The sequence below is a fragment of the Stigmatopora nigra genome, unplaced genomic scaffold (genome assembly GCF_051989575.1).
Source record: "Stigmatopora nigra isolate UIUO_SnigA unplaced genomic scaffold, RoL_Snig_1.1 HiC_scaffold_75, whole genome shotgun sequence".
NCBI classification, from domain to species: Eukaryota; Metazoa; Chordata; class Actinopteri; order Syngnathiformes; family Syngnathidae; genus Stigmatopora; species Stigmatopora nigra.
In genome coordinates, this window is record NW_027551651.1 from 44,585 (window position 1) to 70,035 (window position 25,451).

The 25,451-nt window shown below is 61.1% G+C and overlaps 1 protein-coding gene across 1 annotated transcript in view; it reads left to right on the forward strand.

The window, feature by feature from the left end:
• Positions 1 to 24,790, forward strand: part of LOC144193109 (titin-like) — a 43,253-nt gene extending 18,463 nt beyond the window's left edge. Inside the window, 36 exon segments of the mRNA XM_077711944.1 lie at positions 58 to 808; positions 926 to 1,222; positions 1,362 to 1,949; positions 2,303 to 2,599; positions 2,682 to 2,969; positions 3,049 to 3,354; positions 3,476 to 3,778; positions 3,875 to 4,180; positions 4,264 to 6,030; positions 6,155 to 6,448; positions 6,531 to 6,815; positions 6,901 to 7,112; positions 7,114 to 7,204; positions 7,377 to 9,443; positions 9,526 to 9,828; positions 9,923 to 10,228; positions 10,317 to 10,607; positions 10,697 to 10,996; positions 11,121 to 11,426; positions 11,541 to 11,843; positions 11,987 to 12,268; positions 12,353 to 12,946; positions 13,035 to 13,322; positions 13,425 to 13,724; positions 13,926 to 14,228; positions 14,341 to 14,643; positions 14,729 to 15,313; positions 15,381 to 15,683; positions 15,784 to 16,083; positions 16,202 to 16,777; positions 16,866 to 17,171; positions 17,288 to 17,335; positions 17,338 to 17,892; positions 18,145 to 23,348; positions 23,429 to 23,582; positions 23,653 to 24,790. Coding sequence (XP_077568070.1) covers positions 58 to 808; positions 926 to 1,222; positions 1,362 to 1,949; positions 2,303 to 2,599; positions 2,682 to 2,969; positions 3,049 to 3,354; positions 3,476 to 3,778; positions 3,875 to 4,180; positions 4,264 to 6,030; positions 6,155 to 6,448; positions 6,531 to 6,815; positions 6,901 to 7,112; positions 7,114 to 7,204; positions 7,377 to 9,443; positions 9,526 to 9,828; positions 9,923 to 10,228; positions 10,317 to 10,607; positions 10,697 to 10,996; positions 11,121 to 11,426; positions 11,541 to 11,843; positions 11,987 to 12,268; positions 12,353 to 12,946; positions 13,035 to 13,322; positions 13,425 to 13,724; positions 13,926 to 14,228; positions 14,341 to 14,643; positions 14,729 to 15,313; positions 15,381 to 15,683; positions 15,784 to 16,083; positions 16,202 to 16,777; positions 16,866 to 17,171; positions 17,288 to 17,335; positions 17,338 to 17,892; positions 18,145 to 23,348; positions 23,429 to 23,582; positions 23,653 to 23,876 — 19,986 coding nt within the window. The 3' untranslated portion in view covers positions 23,877 to 24,790.
• The last annotated feature ends 661 nt before the right edge of the window (positions 24,791 to 25,451 follow it).

The following is a 25,451-nucleotide window of genomic DNA, read 5'->3' on the forward strand; positions in this document are numbered from 1 at the left end:
GGCAAGCTGGCCAGAGAGGGGGAAGGATATGAAGAGGAGGAAGAGGAGGAGGAAGAGGAGGAGGAAGAGCCGCAGAGATGGCTGGAAGCCATGGCGCTCACCAAGAGCTTGGAGATGACAGTCACCGGCCTAAAAAACGCCGCCCAATATGAATTCTGCGTCAAAGCCATCAACAAAATGGGAAGCAGCGTGCGCAGCCGGCGCTCGGACGCCGCCGCCGCCACCGAGAGGACGGCGCCGCCCACGTTCGACGCCGACGTGGAGACGCGCAAGGTCCTGGTGGTGAAGCGCGGCCTGGCCTTCACCCTCAAGGTTCCCTTCAAGGGTCAACCCGTTCCCTCGGCCGTATGGTCCAAGGAGGGCACCGACCTGAAGGCCAGGGGAACCGCGGAGACCAGCGACTCCGACGCTTCGCTGACCATCGAAAACTCGGGCAGGAACGACTCCGGAGAGTACCGCCTGACCATCGCCTCCGACTTGGGAGAGGCCACCTTGCCGCTGAGCGTCAAGGTGCTGGACTCCCCGGGCCCCCCGCTCAACGTCAAGGTTTCGGCGGTCACTCGGGACTCGGCCGCTCTCACGTGGGAAGCCCCCGACAACGACGGCGGTGACGCCGTCAAGGCCTACCACGTGGAGAAGCGCGAGGCCAGCAAGAAGGCCTGGGTTTCCGTGACCACCAACTGCCACGCCCCGGCCTGCAAAGTAGAGGACCTGCTGGAAGGGGCCGTCTATTACTTCAGAGTAATGGGGGAGAATGAGTATGGAGTGGGGGTAGCTCAGGAAGTGAAGGCCGGCACCAAGATCACAGGTAAGCTCCCGTCCGAGGCCCAAATCCGGCCAAATCCGGCCAAATCCGGCCAAATCCGGCCAAATCCGGCCAAATCCGGCCAAATCCGGCCCACTCACTCCTCAATTGTCTTTGCAGAGGTGCCCAGTCCGCCCGCCAAATTGGGAGTGGCCGACGTCACCAGGGACAGCGTGACCATCGCCTGGACGCGGCCAGAGTACGACGGCGGCAGCCGAGTCAAGGCCTACCTGCTGGACGCCCTGGAGAAGGGCCAGACCAAATGGGTCAAGTGCGCCACGGTGAAGACCACCAGCCACACCGTCAAAAGCCTGCGGGAAGGCGCCGAGTACTTCTTCAGAGTGCGAGCCGAGAACCACGCCGGTCTGAGCGAGGCCAAAGAGATGATTGTACCCGTCCTCGTCAAAGAAATTCTGGGTAATTCCCCGGCCCGCCGTCTCCGCCGCCGAGTTCATCGGTCCCGTCAAATGTCACCGCCAGAGTCTTCTCTCTGAACCCGCTACGGGGCTTGTTCTACCCGGCCCCGCTGAGCCGACTTTTGCTTGAATTTTGACAGAGGCTCCAGAGTTCGACCTGAAGAACTACCCCAAAAATACCGTCTACGTGAGAGCCGGATCCGACCTGACCTTTGACATCCCGCTGAGCGGCAAGCCCATGCCAAAAGTCAGCGTGTCCAAGAACAACGTGCCGGTCAAGGGATCCAAGAGACTCTCCGCCCGGGTCACCCCCGACAGCCTGAGCGTCAGCCTGGAGCAAAGCGTCGCCGGCGATGCCGGGAAGTACCAACTGAGCGCCAGCAATGCGGGCGGCGCCAGCCAGATCTCGGTGAACGTGGTGGTGCTGGATAGGCCCGGACCACCCCTGGGGCCCGTGGAAATCCTGGAGGTGGGAGAGACTACGGCGCACCTGAAATGGACTCCTCCGGAGTACGACGGCGGGAGTCCCGTCACCAACTACGTGCTCCTGAAACGGGAAACCAGCACCCCCACCTGGACAGAGGTGTCGGCCAACGTGGCGCGGAGCCAGATCAGAGCCACCAAGCTGACCAGGGGAGAGGAGTATCAGTTCCGAGTCAGGGCCCAGAACCGTTACGGTCTCAGCGAGCACCTCGACAGCAAGCCGGTGACGATCCGGCTTCCTTTCGGTGAGTCGCCGGGCGGATTTTTAATCATTTTACCTGCTTTTTAATATTAAACACATTATCAATAAGCAGCCATTCTAAAAATGAGTTCATTCTTTGACTTTTAGCTTTTTGGGATGCATTACTGGTCCCCGCTGGACTTTTTTTCTTCTCCTTGGATTTCTTCTGTCCTGAATGCCCTTGTTATTCCTCAATGAATGTTAACTGTAAGGGGCCGCCTGTGGCCCGCGGGCCGAGGTCGAAAACCCCCCGCACAAACACGACCGGGGGCGGGGCCAGCGCGTCGCTGGCGCGACGTCCGCTCGGCCAACCAACCGGCCTAACCTAATGGCGACGCGCCTTTGTGTCCGCCACAGAGCCCCCCGCAAATGTCCGCGTCAGCGAAGTCACCAAGAACTCGGTGCGCCTGACCTGGCAGAGGCCGCCGTACGACGGCGGCAGTAAGATCAGCGGCTACAGCGTGGAGAGGAGGGATGCGGCCAGCGGAAGGTGGGTGAAGGCCAACTTCACCAACATCCCGGAGATGGGCTTCACGGCGTCCGGGCTGACTCAGGACGAGACCTACGAGTTCAGGGTGTACGCCAAAAACGCCGTGGGCTCCGTCAGCAACCCTTCTCTGATCGCCGGCCCGGTCACTTGCGTGGACGCCCGCGGTGAGTGCTCCTTCCGTCCCCCTCCGGCTCTCGTGGGTTTCGCCACCGGGCGGGGCCGTCATCCGCCTGCTCTGTCGCGCAGGCGCCCCGGCCATCGACCTGCCTCCCGAGTACCTGGACGTGGTTCGCTACAGAGCCGGAACCTCGGTTAAGATCCGAGTGGGAATCCTCGCCGTGCCACTGCCCGGCATCGAGTGGCTGAAGAACGGAAGGGAGCTGGTGGCCTCTTCGTCCTTGTGCGTGGAGAGCACAACGGACTCCTCGGCCATTTTGATCAAGGACGCCACGCGCCAACACACCGGCTCTTATGAGATCAAAATCAAGAACACACTGGGCTCAGCTAGCGCCACCATCGCCATGGAGATCCTGGGTAGGTGCATTTTTTTCTTCTTTTGCGGTCGCCTCTGAATAGTTGTTTTGGTTTTTAACGCCAAGCCCACTTGACTCAGACAAACCCGGACCGCCGAGCGGAAGCATCGGCTTCAACCTCGTCACGGCAGACCGGATCGCCTTCCGCTGGGAGCCCGTGTGCGAGGCCGACCTGGGAGGCTCCCAGGTGACGCACTACGTCGTGGAGAGGCGCGAAACCAGCAGAGTGGTCTGGGCGACCGTCTCGGAGGATCACCGGCAGACGTACATCTCGGTGGGCAAACTGGTGCGGGGAAACGAATACGTCTTCCGCGTCATGGCCGTCAACAAGTACGGCGTGGGAGCCCCGCTGGAGTCGGAGCCCGTGGTGGCAAAGAATGCTTTCGGTAAGCTCGGGGAGCACCGGGGCCTTTCCGCCCGGAGCCTTTCCGCCGGGAGCCATTCCGCCCGTCGGGTGCCTTCGGGCAACCTTCTCACCTCTGGTTTCTGCCCGTCTCCCTCCGCCAGTCACCCCGGGGCAGCCGCACACTCCCGAAGTCAGCCTCATTACCAAGACCACCATGGTGGTGGAGTGGGAAAGTCCGGGCGTAGACGGCGGTAGCGCGGTGACCGGCTACTACCTGGAGCGGCGTGACAAGAAAAGTCTGCGCTGGTTGCGCGTTTACAAGGAGCCCATTCCCGACAACAAAAAGACCGTCTACCACCTCACCCAAGGGAACCGGTACCAGTACCGCGTCTGCGCCATCAACAGGGCCGGAGAAGGCCCCTTCTCGGAAGAATCCGACTTTTACGAGGCCGCCGATCCCATCGGTGAGTCGTCCGGGTCACCGCTTTGGGGAAGGCGCCACAGAGTCGGGCGCCACCGAGTCGGGCGCCCTCGCCGACCACTTCTCTCGTTTTTTCCAGAATGCCCCGACGAGCCTCGCAAGCTGAAGGTGCTGGATTCCACCAAGACCTCCATCACTTTGGCCTGGTCCCAGCCCGAATGGGACGGGGGCAGCCAAGTGACCGGCTACGTGGTGGAGAAGCTGGTGGAAGGAGAGGAGGACTGGGCCACGCTCACGTCCAAAGGAGAGGTCAAGACCACCGAGTACACCGTCCACGACTTGAAGCCGGACGTCAACTACTTCTTCCGAGTTTCTGCCGCCAACTGCGCCGGCCGCGGGGAAGCCCTGCAGATGAGCGAGCCCGTCCAGGCTAAAGATATCCTGGGTAGGTGTGACTCCACGCTTCACCCTTTCTTCTGGAAGGGAAAAGCGGACGTGGCAAATTGACCGGCTGTCTCCCTTCCACAGAGGAAGCTCAGATCGACTCCGACGTGGCCACGAGGACCCACTACATCGTGAAGGCCGGCAAGGACGTGGAGCTCTCGGTTCCGCTGAAGGGACGACCTTCGCCCTCCGCTTCCTGGAGCAAAGGAGACTCGCGCATCGACGACGACCCCTCCTACGAATTCCACCACTCGGACACAGCCACCGTCCTGGTTTTGCGGCGGGTCACCAAGCTGGACACCGGCAAATATAGCGTCAAGATCCAGAACGGCGTGGGGGAGCCCAAGACCCTGAGCTTGTGGGTGAAGGTCCAGGACACCCCGTCTCAGTGCAGGAACCTGAGGCTGAAAGACGTGACCCGCGGAAGAGTCACCCTGTGCTGGGACAGCCCCTCGCTGGACGGGGGCGCCGAAATCACCAACTACATCGTAGAAAAGAGGGACTCCTCCAAGAGATCCTACTCGGCGGTGAACGGCAAATGCACGGAGACCAGCTGCGGCGTGGAGGACCTCTCGGAGAAGACGTCCTACTTCTTCCGCGTCCTGGCCGAGAACGAGAACGGCGTGGGCGAAGCCTGCGAGACTCCGGAGCCGGTGAAGGCCACGGAATGCCCCGGCCCCGTCAGACAGGTCTCCGTGAGGGACTCCTCCAAGACCTCGGTCACCCTGCAGTGGCTGAAGCCCGACCACGACGGCGGCAGCATCATCTCCGACTACGTGGTGGAGAGGAAAGCCGCCGGCGGCGAGGACTGGTCGCTGGGAGGGACCAGTCGCCACTGCCACTTTGAGGTCCCCAAACTCAAGGAGCACTCGGAGGTGTTCTTCAGAGTGGCCGCTCGAAACGAGAAGGGTCAGGGCGACTATGTGAAGACGGGGCCCGTCAAGGTGGCGGACTACGTCATCACTCCCGAGGCCAGCCTGGCCGAGTACCCGGACGGGAGGATCTGCGTCCGCCTGGGACACAACGTCCACCTGGAGCTGCCGTACCGGGGCAAACCGAAGCCCTCGCTGTCCTGGCTGAAGGACAACCTTCCCCTGAAGGAGAGCGAGCGGGTCCGCTTCAAGAAGACCGACGACAAAGCCACCCTCACCATAAAGCGGGTGAAGAAAGAGAACGAGGGCAAGTACACCCTGACGCTGGACAACGTGATCAGCAGAAAGTCCTTCCACGTCCACGTCCTGACCCTGGGTCCCCCGTCCAAGCCCCTCGGGCCCCTCCGCCTGGACGAGGTCAGGGCGGAGAGCGTGCTGATCTCCTGGGACCGGCCCAACGACGACGGCGGCGGAGACATCGCTTGCTACACGGTGGAGAAGCGGGACGCCTCTCGCCCCGACTGGAAGATGGCCTGCTCGGCCGTGCGGGACACGCAATTCAGAGTGCCCAACCTGATCAAGGGGCTCCAGTATCAGTTCCGAGTGTGCGCGGAAAACCGATACGGCGCCAGCGAAGCCTTGCTCTCTCAGCTGGTCCTGGCCAAGCACCAGTTCAGGCCCCCGGGCCCGCCCGGCAAGCCCCTGGTCTACAACGTCACCAACGACGGCATGACCGTCCGCTGGGAGAGGCCCAGCTACGACGGCGGCACGCCCGTCCAGGGCTTCCACCTGGAGAAGAGGGAAAAGAACAGCATCCTGTGGCAGAAGGTCAACGCGGCGCCCATCAAGGACAACGACTATAGGGTCCCGGATCTCATCGAAGGCCTGGAGTACTCCTTCCGGGTCTGCGCGCAGAACGACGCCGGCTGCGGCCGGGCCGGTGACGCCAGCGAGCCCGTCATGGCCGTCAGTCCCGTCGGTGAGTTTGGACCGCCGCCGCGCGCCCGTCCGGTGGCGCGTCGTTACTCCGGAAAAAAGGCCTTTTGTCAGCCCCCGGAAAAAAAGCAAAAATAATAATTCGCGGCCCGCGTTGTGTTTGTCAGATCCTCCCGGCCAGCCGGACTACACTGACGTGACGGCTAACTCCATCACCCTCAAGTGGGAGGCGCCCAAACGTGACGGGGGGAGCAAGGTCACCGCCTACACCGTGGAGAAACGCCAGGGCGAGGGTCGCTGGTTCAAGGCCAACTTGAGCGACGTCCACGACTGCCAGCACACGGTGACCGGCCTGACGCTCAACGAGCGCTATGAGTTCAGGGTCGTGGCCAGAAACGCCATGGGGGTGGTCAGCCCCCCTTCCAACTCGTCCGGTTTGATCGTGGTCCGAAGCGAGAACGGTAAGTGGCACGCAGAAGCCGGCTAAAAGACTGATAATGATCAAACCGTCACGGCCTCATCCCCCCCCCCCCCCCCCACCAGCTGCGCCTCACATCGAGTTTGGCCCAGAATATTTTGAGGGTTTGACGGTGACGGCGGGCGACAACATCAGGGTGAAGGTGGCCATCGGCGGACGGCCCGTTCCCAAGGTGGTCTGGTACCGAGACGGCGTGGAAATCACCAAGAAGATGATGGACATCATCACCGTGGCCGGGCACAGCACTCTTTTCATCGGAGACGCCGACCGCACTCACCGCGGGCTCTACGCCGTGGAGGCCACCAACGGCTCCGGCAGCAAAAAGGAGGATCTCCTCATTAAAGTGCAAGGTACGAGGGAGCGGGCTCGGGGACGCTCTCCTTCTCCCCGCCGTCTTTTCGCCCCACTAACCCCGAACCGGATTGTCCGACGCAGACACGCCGGGAGAACCGGTGGGACCCATCGCCTTCAGCGACATCTCCGAGGGCAGGTGCCGCCTGTCGTGGAATCCGCCGGAGAACGACGGCTGCTCGGAAATTTCCCATTACGTGATCGAGAAGCGCGAAACCTCCAAGATCTCCTGGGCGCTGGTGTCCGACAGCTGTCGCGAGTGCAGCTTCACCGCCACCAAACTCATGAAGATCAACGAGTGAGTACCAGTTCAGAGTGTCCGCCGTCAACAAGTTTGGGCTGGGCAGACCTTTGGAATCCTGCCCCGTGGTCGCACAGCTGCAATACAGTAAGTCGCGTCGCCCCACCGACGAGGACATTTGAATTGAGTTGCGTTGAATTGAATGGAGCGAGCGGCGTCCAGTCCGATGCTTTTGTCGTCACCGTACATGTCTAATGAGATTTCGGACCTTCACCACAAAGTCTTGACTTGTCTCCCTTCGTTGGCTATCCCTCCTCAGCCACCACCGATTCTCCGGGCACTCCCGACGCCACCGGGGTGACGGGAGAAAGCATCGCTTTGGCCTGGACTCCTCCCACGTCGGACGGAGGAAGCCCCATCCGCCACTACGTTGTGGAAAAACGAGAGAAGAAGACCGTCCGCTTCTACAAGGTGCTCTCTAGGAAGCCCATCACGGAATGTGCCCACACGGTGCTTCACCTGGCCGAGAATACCGAGTACGAGTTCCGGGTCACGGCGGTCAACGACGCCGGCGTGGGAGAGCCCAGCAACGTCTCCCTGCCCATCAAAGCCGTGGAGCCCAAAGACATCCCGTGCGCTCCGTCCGTGGTCTGCGTGTCGGACTCCACCCACTCCTCCATCAGTCTGGAATGGAGCAGGCCCGCCGACGACGGAGGCTCCGACATCCTGGGCTACGCCATTGACGTGCAGGAGGGCCCGGAAGCCGACTGGACCAGAGCCAACCCCGAGCTGGTCCCGGACACCAAGTATACGGCCACCGGGCTACGTGGCGGGGTGGACTACAAGTTCCGCGTGGCGGCCGTGAATCAAGTGGGGAGGGGCGAGGACGCCGTCACCCCGGAACCGGCCCGGGCCGTCGAGAGACTGGCGCCGCCCCAGGTGGATATTGACGCCAGCTTCAAGCAGACGCACATTGTCAAGGCCGGCGGCGCCGTCAAGCTAAGCCTCCACTTCAGGGGCAAGCCCGTCCCCCTCGCCACTTGGCAGAAAGAGGAAGGGGAACTGGGCGTCGCGGCGGAGGTCACCAGTGGCGAGGGAAGCAGTACTCTCCATCTGGAAAAGTGTACCAGAAATGATTCGGGCAAATACACCGTCAACCTGGAGAACAGCAGCGGCGGCCAGGCCATGACTTTCACCGTCAAAGTCCTGAACACCCCCGGCCCTCCTCGGGCTCTAGCCTTCCGAGAGGTCTCCAGGGGTTCGGTCACCCTGGCCTGGGAGCCTCCGCTCAACGACGGAGGCGCCCGCGTCCACCACGATATCGTGGAGAGACGGGAGGCCACCCGCCGCACTTGGCAGCAGTCGGGGGGCAAGTGCGCCCAGAATGTCCTGAAGATCCAGGACCTCCTGGAGGGCGTGCCCTACTTCTTCCGGGTCTCGGCGGAGAACCAGCACGGCGTGGGCGAGGCGCTGGAGATCACCGATCCCGTGGTGGCCACGGCCGAGCCGGCGCCACCAAAGAGGTTGGACGTGGTGGACACCACCGACAGCTCCTTGTCGCTGAGCTGGCCCAAGCCGGAGCACGACGGCGGAAGCCGCATCCAGTTCTACGTGGTGGAGGCCCGGCCCCGGGGGACGGACAAGTGGGTCCCGGTCGGCAACACCAAGAACCTCTCCTACGTAATGGACAAGCTCAACAAGGGCGACGAGTATCACGTCCGCGTGAGGGCAAAGAACCAGTCGGGCCTGAGCGTGCCCAGGGAGACGCCGGCCCCGGTGACGGTCAAGGAGCCTCACGTCCCGCCGGCGGCCGACCTCAGCGAGATCACCAACCAGCTGATCACCTGCAGATCCGGCAGCACCTTCACCATCCGAGTGCCCATTTCCGGCAGACCCGCTCCCAAGGCGGCCTGGCGGCTGGAGGAGATGAGGCTGAAGAACACGGACCGAGTCTCCATCGGGGTGACCAAAGACTGGGCCAGCATATCCGTCAAGGAGGCCGTGAGGGGCGACGGTGGCAAATATCACCTGACCCTGGAGAACGTGGCCGGAAGCCGGACCTTCACCATCGACGTGAACGTCATGGGCAAACCCGCCGCGCCGTCGGGCCCCGTCGCCGTCTCGACCATCACTTCGGAATCCTGCGTGGTCAGCTGGGAGGCGCCGGAGGATGACGGCGGTACGGACGTCACCAACTACATAGTGGAGAAGCGGGAATCGGGTTCCACCGCCTGGCAGCTGATCAACTCCAGCGTGAAGCGGACGTCTCTGGACATCGCCCATCTCACCAAGTACATGCAGTACACCTTCAGAGTCTCTGCCGAGAACAGATTTGGCGTCAGCAAGCCCGCCGAGTCGGAGACCATCGTGGCCGAGCACCCGTTCGGTGAGTAGAGCCCAGCCGAGCGATCATTCTTCCGCGGCAGAAGCCCCGCCCGGTGGTAACGTGCCGTCTAGACTCTTTGCAGCGCCGCCCGGGCCCCCGACCAGGCCGACCGTGTCCAACGTTTCCGCCAACGCCGTGACCTTGAAGTGGGAGGAGCCCTATCACGACGGCGGCAGCAGAGTCACCGGCTACTGGATTGAGAAGAAAGAGAGGAACAATATTCTCTGGGTGAGGCAGAACAAGATCCCATGCTTTGAGTGCTTCTACCGGGCGGAGGAACTGGTAGACGGTCTGGAGTACCAGTTCCGAGTCTACGCCATGAACGGCGCTGGTCTGAGTAAAGCCAGCGAAGCCTCCAAAGGAGCGGTCACCCAAAATCCCGTCGGTGAGTATCGCCGCCGGCACGTGACCTTACCGGAGCGGGGCTCCGCCGGTGGGGCCGGCGTCAGCTGACGCCGGCCAAACTGCTCTCTTCCCAGATCCCCCGAGTAAGCCGGAGGTGACAAAAGTCACCAGGACCACGGTGTCGCTCAAATGGTCGGCTCCACTCAATGACGGCGGCAGTCCCATCGTGGGCTACGTTATCGAACGGAAGCCGTACACCCTCACGGGCGAGGGCCGCTGGCTCAAGTGTAACTACACAAATGTGACCGACACCTTCTACACCGTGACCGCTCTGGGAGAGGGAGAAGCCTACGAGTTCAGAGTCATCGCCAAGAACTCCAACCAGGTCTTCAGCAGCCCGTCCCAGTCCACGGGCTCGGTGCAGTGCATGACCGACTTTGGTGAGCCATCCTTTCCAGCAGAGTGGCCCATCGCCGGGGACACTCTATCTAACCCGCCTCCACGGTTCGGCCCCCATTATCCCGACAGAACCCCCGAAGGCTCAGCTGGACGGAAAACTCCTCTCTGAAGTGGTTCTGGTCAGAGCGGGATCCGATCTGGTCCTGGACGCCGCGGTGGGCGGCAGACCCGAGCCCAAGGCTTCCTGGTCCAAGGGCAACAGGGAGCTGGACCTGTGCGAGAAGTACCACTTGCATTACACGCCCCAGCGGGCCACGGCCGTGGTCAGGTTCTGCGACAGGGACGACAGCGGCAAGTATATTCTCACCGTGAGGAATGCCAGCGGGACCAAGACTGCCGAGGTCAACGTCAAGGTGCTAGGTGAGCGGGGGCCCCCCTCGCCACTCCTCGTCCAATTCCCGCCGGGGCCGCCAGGTGACCGGCGGCGCCGCCGCGTCCCTTCTTTGCAGACACTCCGGGGGTATGCCAAGGCGGCATCCAGATCGGCGGGCTGACCGAGGAGTCGTGCACCCTGAGCTGGGAGCCTCCCCTGGAAGACGGGGGCGACGAGGTCTCTCACTACCTGGTGGAGAGGAGAGACACCAACAGACTGACCTGGGTCTTCATGAACGCCGAGTGCAAGGAGCTGACCTGCGCCATCAGAGGCCTGTTCAAGAACACCGAATACTTGTTCAGAGTGCGTGCGATCAACAAGTACGGCGCCGGAGTCCCGCTTGTCTCGGAGCCCGTGCTGGCCAGAAACACCTTCAGTGAGTTCCCCCGTCCGTCCCAGCTCCGTCATACGCTCCGGGGGGCGAGCGAGCGACACTCGCCTTCCCACCGGAGCCCTCTTTCCCACCCGGGCCTCGAACAAAGCTCTCTTTTTTTCTCCAGCCGTGCCGAGTCCACCCGGCGCCCCAGAGATCCTGGCGTCCGGAAAAGACTTTGCCAGCGTGGAGTGGCTGAAGCCCGAGAGCGACGGCGGCAGCCCGTTGACCCACTACCTGCTGGAGAGACGGGAGAAGAAGAGCGCCCGCTGGGTGAAGGTGAACAGGAGCGGAGCACACTTGGACACCTCGCTGAAAGTCTCCGGTCTGACGGAAGGGAGCGTCTACCAGTTCAGAGTGACGGCCATCAACAAGGCCGGAGAGAGCCAACCCAGCGAGCTTTCTCTCTACGTCGTGTGCAGAGTGCCGACGTGTGAGTACCCCACCGGGGAGTCGTCTGGGACCCCCTTAGGTCCGACGCCGCCATCCTTTTGGTCATCCCGGCGTTTCCATCTCTTGACCACCGCTGCTCTTTTCCGGTTTAAAGGCACCCCCTCCCCGCCTTCGGCGCCTCGTATCACCGACACGCACGGCGACAGCATCGCCTTGGCCTGGTCTCGTCCCGCCGAAGACGGAGGGGCCGACGTCTTGGGCTACCTGCTGGAGATGCAGGAGTCCGGAACGGAGGAGTGGACCAGGGCCCACCAGAAAACGCTGCGCACCTCCGAGCACACGGTGACCGGACTTTGCTCGGGGAAGAAGTATCGCTTCAGAGCGGCCGGCGTCAACATCAACGGCGCCGGAGACTTCAGCGAGCACAGCGCCGAGACCGAGCCGGCCGAGAGGATCGGTACGTGGCCCGTCCGGGCCGGGGAAGAAAGGCCTCGGAACGACCGGAAGTGGGACGCCGTTAGATACCGGCGTTCCATTTGCCGTGACGCCAAGTAGTCGAGTAGCTGGCTCAACTGACCTCATTTGACCTCCGCCCAACAGAAACGCCCGACTTTGACCTGCCCGACGACTTGAAAAAGACCGTCTGCCTGCGTGCCGGCGGCTCCCTCCGCCTCTCTGTTAACGTTAGCGGGCGTCCCGCGCCGACCGTGGCCTGGACCAAGCCGGGCGTCGATCTGAACAACCGGGGCTTCGTGGAGGTCACGCGCAAGTCCACCACGCTCATCGTGGACAAGGTCCACCGCTACGACGCGGGCAAATACACGCTGGTCGCCGAGAACTCTGCCGGGAAGCGGGAAGTCTTTGTGGTGGTCAAAGTCTACGGTGAGCCATCGCCGTCCCTCGTCCGAATGCCGTCGTGGCCGTCCCGGCACTCCTCGGCCGACGACAAACTCTGAATCCTTCCAGACACGCCGGGACCGACGGGAGCCATCCAGGTCAAGGAATTGACCAGAGAAGCCGCCACCATCACCTGGGAAGCGCCCACCGTGGACGGCGGGGCGCCCGTCAACAACTACATCATCGAGAGGCGCGAGGCATCCATGAGGGCCTACAAGACGGTGACCTCCAAGTGCAGCAAGACCTGCTTCAAAATCCAAGGCCTGCTGGAGGGCACGCTGTACTACTTCCGAGTCCTCCCGGAAAACATATACGGCGTGGGCGAGCCTCGCGAGACCCCGGACGTGGTCCTGGTTTGCGAGGTCCCTCACCCGCCGGCAAAACTGGAGGTGACGGACGTGACCAAGAGCAGCGTTTCCTTGGCCTGGGAGAAGCCTGAGCACGACGGGGGCAGCAGAGTGACCGCCTACGTCCTGGAGGCCTGCCAGTTTGGCGGCGACAAATGGATGAAGGTGGCCTCGCTGAAGATGACCGACTTTGAGCACACGGTGGAGAAGCTGAACGAGAAGGAGCAGTACTCCTTCCGAATCAAAGCCGTCAACAGCCGAGGTGCCAGCCAGGCCAAGGAGCTGGTGGCGCCCGTGACCGTGCAAGAGCAAAGAGGTGAGCGCTGGGGTGAACCCCAAATCTTTACTGGCTCTCTGCAGTCCTTGGCCTTTTTTTTTGTAATCCTTTGATTTGTCTCTGCCAGTCATGCCCGCAGTGGATTTCAGCAGCCTCCCCCAGAAGAGCATTCACGTGCTGGCCGGCAAGACGCTGGAGCTCCACCTGCCCATCGTCGGCAGGCCTCCCCCGTCCTGCCTCTGGTTCCTCGGTGAGGACAGGATCAAAATCTCCGAGCGTGTCAAGATCCAGAGCGGCGGCAAGTTTTCCAAACTCACCGTCTCGGACGTAACCATCGACGACACCGGCGACTACGCCCTGGGGCTGAAGAACGCCGTCGGGGTCACCACCGAGGTCGTCCGAGTTGTCGTCCTCTGTAAGGAAAGCTTTCTTCATTTGTCGTAACCCGAGCCGGACGTGGCGCCGGCTTTGGGACGAGCGGGTGGCTTGGAACTGACGGAATATCCTCCCTTCTCAGCCAAACCCGACCAACCCCAAGGAGCCATCCGATTGGACGAGATCGACGCCACCTCCGTCACCTGTAGCTGGGATCCCCCTCTCAGGGACGGCGGGGCTCCCGTCAGCGGCTACGTGGTGGAGCAGCGAGACGCCCACCGACCGGGCTGGGTGCCCATTTGTGGGTCGGTCAGCCGACCCACCTTCAAATTTCACAACCTGATCGAGGGAGACGAGTACGTCTTCCGCGCGGCCGCCTTCAATGGCTACGGCGTGGGGGATTTCTCGCAGTCTGACATCGTCACCTGCAAGAGCTTGACAAGTAAGTGCTCCGACACCCCTTTTGGGAGGGGGCAGGCTCACGGTAGCCCGTTCACCCACCTGACACCGACCGGTAGACAGCAGGGCTGTGGAGAGAAAAATGCGTCCTTATGGTACCACGTGCGTCGTGCGTAACCCCCTTAACCCGCTGCCCTCCAAGCTAGGCGTGGACAGAAGCCAACCCGCTGTCCATCTTCAACAGATGTTTCCGGATCTCCCGGACGACCCACCGTCTTTGACGTTTCACGCGACGGAATGACCGTGGCGTGGAACCCGCCGGAAGAGGACGGCGGACTGGAGGTTTCCGGTTATATCATTGAGCGCAAAGAAGTCAGGTCTGACAGATGGGTGCGAGCCAACAGGAATCCCATCACCATGACCAGATACCGCTCGACAGAGTTAACTGAAAGTCTGGAGTACGAGCACAGAATTCTGGCCGTCAACGCCCGCGGAATAAGCAAACCGAGTTTGCCTTCCAAACCGGCGGTGGCAGCGGATCCCATTGGTGAGAGCCCAAATCCCCCCCGTCTCATTGAAAGAATCTGGTGGGAGTCGGTAAAAAAAAGAAGGATTTTGCACTCCAAAAATGTGAGTTTTTTTTTTGTTTCCTCGGTCAGATCCACCCGGTTGTCCACAGAACCCTCGGATTACAGAAACCACCAAGTCGTCCGTATCGTTGGCCTGGAGTCCCCCCGATGACGAGGGAGACGCAAAAGTGGACGGCTACCTGATCGAGATGCAGAAGGCGGGCACCGTGGCTTGGCTCAAATGCAACACCACTCCGTCTCTGATTTGCGAGTACACTTTGTCCAACATGCCGCAAGGAGAGCAGTTCAAATTCCGAGTGCTGGCCTGCAACGCCGGCGGTTGCGGCGAGGCCGCCGAAGTACCCGGGACCGTCTCGGTCACCGAGATGTCGGGTGAGCCGGCGCGCCGGGCACCGTCCGAACGCCTGGTCTTCGGACAGCTGGGCCAAAAGTCTCACGCCTTGTTTTGCTCCCACAGAACCTCCCGATTATGAACTGGAGCTGAAATACAAGGATGTGTACGTGGTTCGCCACGGCGGCGTGGTCCGGCTCTCCCTCCCCGTCAAGGGAAAACCTCCCCCGAATTGCTCGTGGTCCAAGGACGGCGCGGTCGTGTCCAACAGGGCCATGGTGGCGCACACCGAGGACACCAGCGAACTGGTGATCAAAGGGGCCGAGAGGACCGACTCGGGTGTTTACGAGCTCCTCCTCCAGAACCAAGTGGGCAAGAAGAAGGCCCAAATTAAGGTCAACGTCATCGGCCGCCCCGGCGCCGCCGAAGGACCGTTGACCTACGAGGAAATCCAGGCAAACTCGGTGAAATTGTCCTGGGGGGTGCCCGGCGACAACGGCGGCGCCGAGATACTGGGCTACATCGTGGAACGGAGGGAGGTGTGCAGGAACGCCTGGTACACCGTGGACGGCAGGGTGACCGATACTCAGCTAGTGGTCAAAGGCCTGAAGGAGGGGACAGAATACCACTTCAAGGTTACCGCCGAGAACACTTACGGCATCGGTCCCTCTCTCAAGTCGGCGCAGCCGCTGGTTCCCCGGACTCCGCTCTGTAAGTATAGAGTAGAAGTGAATCACCGTGAGTCCCGTGAGTCGTTGACGTCTGCTCTGCCAAACAGGCCCGCCGGAACCCTCCGGCGCTCCGCCCGAGATCATGGATTTCACCAAGAACTCGGTGGCACTGGCCTGGTCCCGACCAAAGGACGACGGGGGTTCTCGCGTCACGGGTTACTACTTGGAGTACAAGGAGGTGGCCTCCGAGCAATGGCGCCGTCACTCCGCCAGGATTCTCTCCACCATGTTCACGCTGTCCGGACTCACAGAGGACGTGGACTATCATTTCCGCGTGGTCGCCCTCAACGATATCGGCGAGAGCGAGGCCGGACCCGCCTCCGATTCCGTCGTGTGCAAAGATCCCTTCGGTGAGTACCGCTCCCACGTGCCAAGTGGCGGACTAAGCCTAGAGCACGTCCGCTAGAATGTATTACAAAATGTTTTTTTTGTTTGTTTGTTTTTTTGCAGATAAGCCGAGCCAGCCGGGCGAAATTGATACGACGCAAGTGACCAACAACACCATAAGCATTCACTGGCAAGCTCCAGAATGTGACGGTGGGAAGGAGGTCCTGGGATACTGGCTGGAATGTAGGAAGTCCACCGAAAGTAGCTGGCAGAAATGCAACAAGCAGAGGCTGAAAGAACAGGAGTTCACCATGCGCGGTCTGTCCGAAGCCACCGAATACGAGTTCAGAGTGTTTGCCGAGAACGAGACGGGAATGAGCAGACCACGACGAAGCGCCGCTTGCGTCAAGACCAAACTGAGCGGTGCGTATAATAACCCCCGCGGCGGAGACGGCGCCGTGGGCAGGCGTCACGACAACGAGCTGACAGTTAACATTCGGTTTTTGCCCCCCCCTCCCCCCCGTCCGCATGGCCCGCACAGGTGAAACCAAACCCAGTCTCAGAAAGGAAATGGACGAAGTCACCGAAAAACTGGGCCAGCCCGCCGTCATGAAGTGCCAGATTATCGGCAGGCCCATGCCCGAGATCCGGTGGTACCACGCGGGCAAGGAGATTGCCGAGTCGCGCAAATACGAGATGAGCTCCGACGGCCGCAACCACTCCCTTTCCATCACGACCGACCGACAGGAGGACGAGGGAGCGTACACCTGCAAGGCCAGCAATGATGCCGGAGAAGCGGAAAGCACGGGAACGCTGGTCTTGGAAGCGGCTGCGGCCTTCAGCGCCGACCACCCGCTCAAGAGCACCTACTACGCCGGTCTGGGAACGACCCTTCGCATCCACGCCGCCTACGTTGGCCGCCCCGTGCCCAAGATTACGTGGCTCCACGAAGCCAAGACCCTGGAGGACTCGGACGACATTAGCATCGAGAGCACCGAGCATTACACCCACCTGGTCATCAAGAACGTGCAGCGCAGAGTCCACGGAGGAAAATACAGGATCCGACTGCACAACCACTTTGGCCGGGCCGACGCCGCCTTCGACGTGGAAATCCACGGTACGTGGCCGCCGTTACATTCCAGAGTCGCCCTGGTTGCATTCCAGAGTGGCCGCCGCTGACCACGCCGATTGCGTTTGTCGCGCAGACAAGCCTGACGCGCCCCAGGGTCCCATCGTTCTGGAGGCCCTCCTGAAGAACTCGGTGATCATCGGCTGGAAGGTCCCCAAGGACGACGGGGGTTGCACTGTCACCAACTACATCGTGGAGAAGCGCCAAGACAGGGAAGGAAGCCAGTGGGAGTTGGTGTCCTCCTCGGTGAACGGCACGTCTTGCCGGGTGCCCAACCTTACTGACAGCTGCCAGTATTTCTTCCGGGTCTATGCCCAGAATCGCTATGGCAACAGCAACCCCCTGGAACTGGCCTCGCCTATTGTCATCAAGACCCAATTGGGTGCGTTCGCGTCGGGCAAAAGGAAAATAGTTTCAAAAAAAAAAAAAAAAAAAAAAAAAAAAGCCAGGACAAACCGTGGCCTGTTTGACTGACCAACGGCTGTCGTTTTTCCACAGAGAAACCATCTGCGCCTCTGGCAGTGGTGGTTTCTGCCATCACCAAGGACTCTGCGTGCTTTCCTGGAAGCCTCCGCTCAGCGACGGCGGCTCCAAAATCAAGAGCTATTGCCTGGAGAAGAAGCAAAAGAAGGACAAGAAGGAATGGGGCGAATGGACGCCCGTGACCACGGGCGAGATCAAACAGACGGTCTTCTCCGTCAAGCATTTGTCGGAGGGCGCCGAGTACGTGTTCCGGGTCAAGTGCGAGAACCTCGGGGGACAGAGTGACTACAGCGAGGAGAGTGGCGCCATCGTGCCGGCCACGGCCGTCGACGTCCGCGCGCCCGCTTTCAAGGAGGAGCTGAGGAACATGAGCGTGAAGTACAAGAGCAACGCCACGCTGGTCTGCAAGATCACGGGACAACCCAACCCCGTGATCAAATGGTTCCGACGAGGAAAGGAGATGTGTTCGGATGGAACCAAGATCAAGATCCAGGAATTCAAGGGAGGTTACCACCAATTGGTCGTCGCCCAAGCTGACGAGGAGGACTCCACCGTCTACCAGATCAGGGCCACTAACCAAGGAGGGTCCATTTGCGCTACCGTCTCTCTGGATGTCGAAGGTAAGCACACCAGTCACTAGTGCATTCTGTTTCTCTCTCTCTCTCTCTGTCTCTCTCTCTCTCTGTCTCTCTCTCTGTCTCTCTCTCTCTCTGTCTCTCTCTCTCTCTCTCTCTGTCTCTCTCTCTCTCTCTCTCTCTCTCTCTTTCTCTCTCTCTCTGTCTACACCTTTCCCCGGCGGTCTCCGGCCAATGCTTCTTGGCCCGGCGCGTTGTTCTCCTCGCATTGACCGCCTCTTTTTTCTCTGTGAGCAGTTCCTGCTAAGATCAACCTCCCCAAGAACCTGAAGGACAAAGAAGCTATTCCTGCCCTGCGAGGAGAGATGGTCAACATCAAGATACCTTTCGGAGGCAAACCGGATCCGGTCATCACCTGGCAGAAGGGGCAAGATCTCATCGACAGCAACGGCCACTACCAAGTCATCGTCACGCGATCCTTCACTTCTCTGCTCTTCCCCAACGGCGTGGAGAAGAAGGACGCCGGCTTTTACATCGTCTGCGCCAAGAACCGATTTGGAATCGATCAGCAGACGGTGGAGCTGGATGTGGCGGATGTGCCCGACGCCCCCAGGGGCGTCCAAGCCAGCGACGTCTCCAGAGACTCGGTGACCCTGAACTGGGTGGCTCCGGCCAACGACGGCGGCAGCAAGGTCGTCAGCTACGTCATCGAGAAGTGCCCCACCACCTCGGAGCGGTGGGAGCGCGTGGCTCAATCTCGCGACACCCGCTACACGGTGGTGGGCCTCTTCGGAGGGACCGGCTACCAGTTCAGGGTCATCGCCGAGAACAAGTTTGGACAGAGCGCGCCGTCCGAGGCCGGCGGCCCCGTCGTGACCAAGGAGGACAAATCCAGGGTGCTGCTGTACGACAGGGAGGTGGACGAGGCGGGGCACGTTCCCGGGGGCAAAGCGCCGCACTCGGACGCAAAGAACCTGCACGGCAAATTCGCCATCGCCGAAGAGCTGGGGAGGGGTCAGTTTGCCATCGTCCACCGTTGCGTGAGCGTCGGCTCCGACAAGACCTACATGGCCAAATTCGTCAAGGTCCGGGGTGCCGATCAGGCCCTGGTCAAGAAGGAAATTGCCACGCTCAACCTGGCCAGGCACGCCAACTTCCTCCTCCTCCACGAGTCCTTTGAGAGCCCCGAGGAGCTGGTGATGATCTATGACTTTGTCTCGGGCGCGGACATCTTCGAGCGCCTCCACGCCGCCGACTTTGAGCTCAACGAGCGAGAAATTGCCAATTACCTGCGGCAGATTTGCTCGGCCCTGCACTTCCTGCACGCTCAGAGCTACGGGCATTTTGACGTCCGCCCCGAGAACGTGGTGTACGAGACCAGAAGCGGCAGCCGCGTCAAAATCATCGAGTTGGGCCAGTCCAGGCACCTGACGCCCGGAGAGCAGATCAAGATCCAGTACACCACCGCCGAGTACGCCGCCCCCGAGATCCACCGTGGCGATGCCGTGAGCGCCGTCACCGACATGTGGTCGGTGGGCGTCCTGGCCTACGTGCTCCTCTGCGGGCTCAACCCCTTTGCGGCCGAGACCCACCAGCAGATGATCGACAACATTTCCAACGGCGCCTACGGTTACGACGACGAATCCTTCCAGCGAGTCAGCGTGGAAGCCATGGACTTTACGTACCGCCTGATGACCAAAGAGCGCAAGCACCGCATGACCTCCGCCGAGGCGCTGGCGCACCCGTGGCTCTCCGCCCCTCCGGAAAGTCTGAGCGGGAGAAGCATCCCCAGCGACAGACACGGGCGGTACTACCGGGCCGCCGCCAAGAAGGAATGGAGCACGGTGGTTTCGGCGGCCCGTGTGGCCAGCGGTGGCTCGGTCAGATCCCAACGCGGAGTGCTGGTGGCCAAGGTGAAGATCGCCCCCTTCGAGCACGGACCGGTGGGAGGCCAGCTGGGCCACCGGGCGGCCGCCGAGGGCGACGACGTCAAGTTCGTCTGCAACATCGACAACTACGACGGCGCCACCGAAGTCACTTGGTACTGCGGCGTCAGGCAGCTGGAAGCCGGCGACAAGTACGCCGTCCACTACGAGGACGGCACGGCCACCCTGGCCGTAGCCGGCGTGACCAGGGCCGACGACGGCACGTACAGGTGCAAGGTGGTCAACGAGTACGGCGAAGACAGCGTCTACGGCGAGCTGTTTGTGGACGGCGTCCGCTCCTACCGCCGCTTCTTCACCGCCCGCGCCGTCAAGAGGACCAAGCGGCGAATGGACGCGGCCCGAATGCTTCAGAAGCCGCCCGAGTTCACCCTGCCCCTTGTCAACCACCGGGCCCACGTGGGCGAGGACGTGCGCTTCAGCGTGACCGTCACCGTGCACCCCGAGCCCCGTGTGACCTGGCACAAGTCGGGCCAGAGGCTGATCCCGGGAGAGGACGACAAAAAGTACACCTTCCTCAGCGACAAGGGCCTGTACCAGCTCATCGTCCGCGCGGCGGACCACGACGACGACGGCGAATACAGCGTGACGGCCCGCAACAAGTACGGGGACGACAGCTGCAAGGCCCATCTCACCGTGGTCCCTCGGCCCAAACCGGCCGACCTCACCCTCAGGCCCATGTTCAAGCGTCTCCTGGCCAACGTGGAGTGCAAGGAAGGCCAGGACGTTCGCTTCGAGATCCGGGTGTCGGGTCGCCCCGCACTCAAGTGGGAAAAGGACGGCGCGCCCGTGGCCTTCGGCCCGTCAATCCAACTGGTCCACGAAGGCTTGGATTACTTCATTCTACACGTGAGGGACACTCTGCCCGAAGACTCGGGCCTGTACAGGGTGACCGCCACCAATTCGGCCGGATCGGCCAGTTGCCAGGCCACGCTTCGGGTGGAACGGGTCGCTCGCGTTAAGAGGGACGACGAGAGCGCACCGAGGCAGGATCCGGGCTGGGCTCAAAAGGAAGCGCTGGACAAGAAGGTGCGGCTTCATCAGATTTTGACCGACACCGTGGTCCTCCCTCTGCCGCCGGCCGCGGCGCAGGCGGTCAGGGAGGCGGCCACCGCCTACAAGCCCGCCGTGGCTACTAAGAAGAGCGAAAAGACCCAGGCCCAGGTGAAGCTGGAGAAAGCGGAGAGAAAGAAACGGGCCGACGAGAAGAGACTGCGCATGCCCTACGACGTGCCGGCGCCGCGGCCCCTCGACCCGCTGCCGCTGGAAGAGGACATGGAGATCAAACACTTCCGCCCTCTCTCCGACATGAAGTGGTACAGGAAACTCAGGGACCAGTACGAGTTCCCCGAGCCCCTGGAGAAAGTCCAACGCAAGAGGATGAAGCCGATTCGTCTCTCCAGGTGGGAGCGCTTCTACGAGGTGCCCGTGAGGATCAAAGACCAGTACAAGCCAAAGTGGCGCATCCCCTCGGCCACCCGGGACGACCTGGAGACGGTCAGGCCCTCCAGGCGCCGCACGCCTTCCCCAGGAACCGACTTCTACCGCCGAGTGCGAAGAAGGTCGCTGGGCGACCTGTCGGACGAGGAGCTGCTGCTGCTGCCGGTCGGCCAATATCGGTCCGTCAAGAGGACGGAGGAGGAGCGCCTTCGCCTGGAGGCGGGAGAGCCGGAGCTCGGCTACTCGGCCTCCCCGCCCGGCCTGAGCCCCGTGCGCTTCCGAGCGTCGTCGCCCGTCAGGGTGCGCGCCGTCGTCGACCGGGAGACGGAAGCCGGCCCCAGCTACCAATCCTACCGAATTCCTTCCAAATACGAAGCCGGCCCCAGCTTCCTCGACCTGCGTCAGCGCCACGACAAGGCCACGTACAAGCCTCCCGGACAGAAGCAGAGAGTGTACGAAGACAGAGAGGATCAGGAGCTACTCCGACCTCACGCCACCGCCCACAGAATCACCACCTACAAGAGCCAACTCAAGCGAATGGAGTTGGAGGAGAAGAGCCAAAGTTTTCAAAAGGACACCCGCCGCGTGGCGGCGGCGGCGGCGGCGGCGGCAAGAGCTTCGGAGGCAAGAGCTTCGGAGGCCACCTGGTCCGAGCACGTGCCGTTTCACGCCGCCGAATATATCCCCAAAGTTGTCAAGAAGCTCCCCGAGGCGGAGAGCGAAACTCCCCGCTGGGAAAAGCCGCTGGTGTCGGAGTCTGCCTTGCCCCAGGTGGATTTTCTCTCCCGCTACGAGGAGAGAAAGCAGACGCTCAGGTCTGAGCGGAGATGCGTCCAGCCAACGCCGGAGTCTCCTTTCAGCCTGGACCACGTCCCGCGCATGGGCATCCGCTTGCGCTCTCAGCGCGTGGCCGCCGGTTCCGACGCCCGTTTCACCCTCAACGTCCAAGCCAAACCGGAGCCCAGAGTCAAGTGGTTTCACGACGGCAAAGATGTGGTGCCGGGCGCCAAATACCGCATCGCCAACTCGGGCGGACTGCTGACGCTCCAGATCAACGACTGCGTGACCACAGACGCCGGCACCTACTCGGTGGTGTGCGGAAACATCAAAGGGGAGATCTCCGACAGCGCCACTTTGGACGTGGTGGAGAGATACGCCGCCTTCTCTTGCGCCCGCGGGGACGAGGAGCCGCCGTCATGCCGTCCCGCCGATCCCACCCGACCGGACGCCTACCACATCTCGTCGACGACCGCCGAGGAATCGCCGGCCCAATCCGTGGGGGTGGTGGAGAGAGCGCGGCCCGCCCAAATCCTGAACACGCCGCAGTCTCTGAGTGTCGAGGAGGGAGATCCCGCCAGATTCACCTGCGACCTGGACGGTGACCCGGCTCCTTCCGTGGCGTGGCTTCGCGGGGGGGTGGAGCTGGGGTCCTCTGCCCGTCACCGTGTCGTCTCCACGCGGTACGGCTCCTCCCTTGAGATCTTGTCCGTGCTGGTGTCCAACCAAGGAAGTTATACTTTAATGGCAGTAAATCCCGCCGGTAAGCAGGAAGCCCATTTTACTCTGACTGTTGGAAAATCCCAGTCCCGGCAAAAAGTGACGGCCTTCCCGAGAGTCGCCTCTCCCGAAGCCGAGTGCCCCGAACCTGTCGAGAGCGGGCGCCCGATGGAGTCTCTCTCCTCTCCTGAACCGGTCAAGACGCCGCAGCGGATCAAGTCCCCCGAACCGGTCCAAACGCCGCAACGGATCAAGTCCCCCGAACCGGTCCAAACGCCGACACGGATCAAGTCCCCCAAACCCGTCAAAACGCCGACACGGATCAAGTCCCCCGAACCCGTCAAAACGCCGACACGCATCAAGTCCCCCGAACCCGTCAAAACGCCGACACGCATCAAGTCCCCCGAACCTGTCAAAACGCCGACACGGATCAAGTCCCCCGAACCCGTCAAAACGCCGACACGCATCAAGTCCCCCGAACCGGTCAAAAGCCCGCAAAGGATGAAGTCCCCGGAGGCCGTCAAGTCACCTGGCGCCAAATCTCCGCCGCCGCCTTCCGTTGGTGAAATCAAATCATTGAAAGGATCGGCATCGGGGTTAGGGTTCAAGGACAACTCGGGCGTGAGTATTTTCCTTTTTCTGCGCTCCAACGTTGCCAGTCGCCTCCTCCCCATTCTTCACGTGGCCCCGGTCCTTCGCAGGTTTCGGCCACATCCGACTTGACCACGAGCCGCACCGACGAGGCCTACTCTGTGGAGATACGCGGAGCGACGGCAGCGGACAGCGGAAAATGCACCGTGGAGGCCAGAAACCAGCTGGGTCAGTATTCGTCCACTTCCGCTTTCAACTTCCTCGGTAAGTAGTTACAATTGTGACGCCGCGGAAAACGTACCCGCCGGCAAACGTGCTGTTCCCATTCCCGCAGGCCATGCAGAAGAAGCCACCCAAGAGACGACACACCTGGAACAAAAAGCCGAAGCTTTCTCAACCTCTTCCGTCCAGGTGAAGACCACGGCCATGCGCTCCACCACTTTTAGCTCCACCGAGACAAAGAGCGTGCGCGTGGAAGCCTCCTCTTCTATCTCGCAGAGCCAGCGTGCAGCCGAAGGGGAGACCCGGCGCAGCACACGTACGCCCCCTTTCCAATGAGTCGGACTTGGCATCGACGGCAATCAACATTCGTGTCCGGTCGATGCAGGAGCGGAACGGGGAGGGGGGAAAAAGAGAGAGGGAGAGAGAGAGAAAAAAAAAGAAAATTGTATTACAACTGGGAGGAACCAAAGAATTGACGCCAACTTAGCTTCTTGTAAATAGGAACTTTTTGTACCAAATTTGACATTCATGGAGTGACATTCACATTCATGGATTGACATTCACATTCATGGATTGACATTAGTCCATCGTCCAACTAGCGTCTCGAATTGTTTTGGAACACGACGACACTTTTGCAGTTCCGTGTACATAATGTATATAGCCGGATCGGACGGTTATGCCAAATGTCTGCCTTGTTATTTCTAGCAAGAATATGAAGTGAAAGAGTGAACGCAAATGCGCTTCAGCGGGGGAAAGTCCCACACGGAACGAATACCCCGGCAAGCGTGGAAACCAAATCCCTGCGCCTCAACGCTACGTTGATGTCTAAGATGGCCTCGGCGGGTGGAGCGTCTCCCCGCCAAAGTTCAATCACCGGTGAAAGCAACCTCTGCTTTTTTTGACTCGTGTCGCCATTACCGTTTCCCGCCAAGGCGAGACCCCCAGCGCCACTTGCGTCACCCTCACGTGAGAGGCCTCGGCGGATCTCACTCTTGCTTTGGCTCGGAGCGACCATTCATTTTGTGACCAGCGGAGCGCTGCTCTTTCCCCTTGACATAGTGGCGCCGCTCACGCCCGCAATGGTCCCCGGGGCCTTTCCCCAGCCTGGTTGCCCGACTATATCTGGGGCCAGTAGTGGCGTACCCTCTCGGAGGATCTGGCTCGTTAGCGTGTTTGTGTGTGTGTGTGTGTAGCTTTCAGTCGGCATTGCCTCGTGCGCCTGCCGGCGGAAGCTTTTTTTTCTTCTTCTTTTCTTTACTTGGTCCTCCTTGAGTGTTTGTTTGTCGTTTTGTTTTAATAAAGCATGATTTCAGCACCACACATTCTCTGGCCTGTTTTCTGACCAAAATACTGTGAATCACTTCTGGGTGGCGCTGTCAGGAGCGCCCAGTTTTGTCCCTCCTTGTTGGGTCCGAAATAACAGATCAACGCAATTACCAACCGTGCACCAAGGAAAAACGAGGCAGAGACTGTGTTATATTTTAAAGGCACCGGCCGGCTGAAGAGAGGTCGAGGCGCGAGGTGGTATCTCGCGCTCGGCTCAGTGGTTCTCTCGTATCTTTTCGAGGTGGAGGATGCCTTTATTGAATTTCAGCATGATGTCACGGAAAAGTACAGAAGTTGAGATTATAGGCATCATGGAAAAATACAACAGTTCAACACTGAGGCGAGTTGAGAAGATATTATAGACATCATGGAAGAGCATAAGATTAGGACAGAGATTATAGACGGGGTGTTCTTTAGAAATGCACATTATATTAAGACTCCTGTTTTAAGCAACTTCACACTCCTGGCCTGCAACGACACCAAGGAGGTCACCTCGGAGCAGGCCGCGGCGTCCTTGTCATCGGGCTCCTCTGCGTCCGGCGACGGCAACTGGACGGCCGAGGCCAAAGTCACGCTCACACCTTT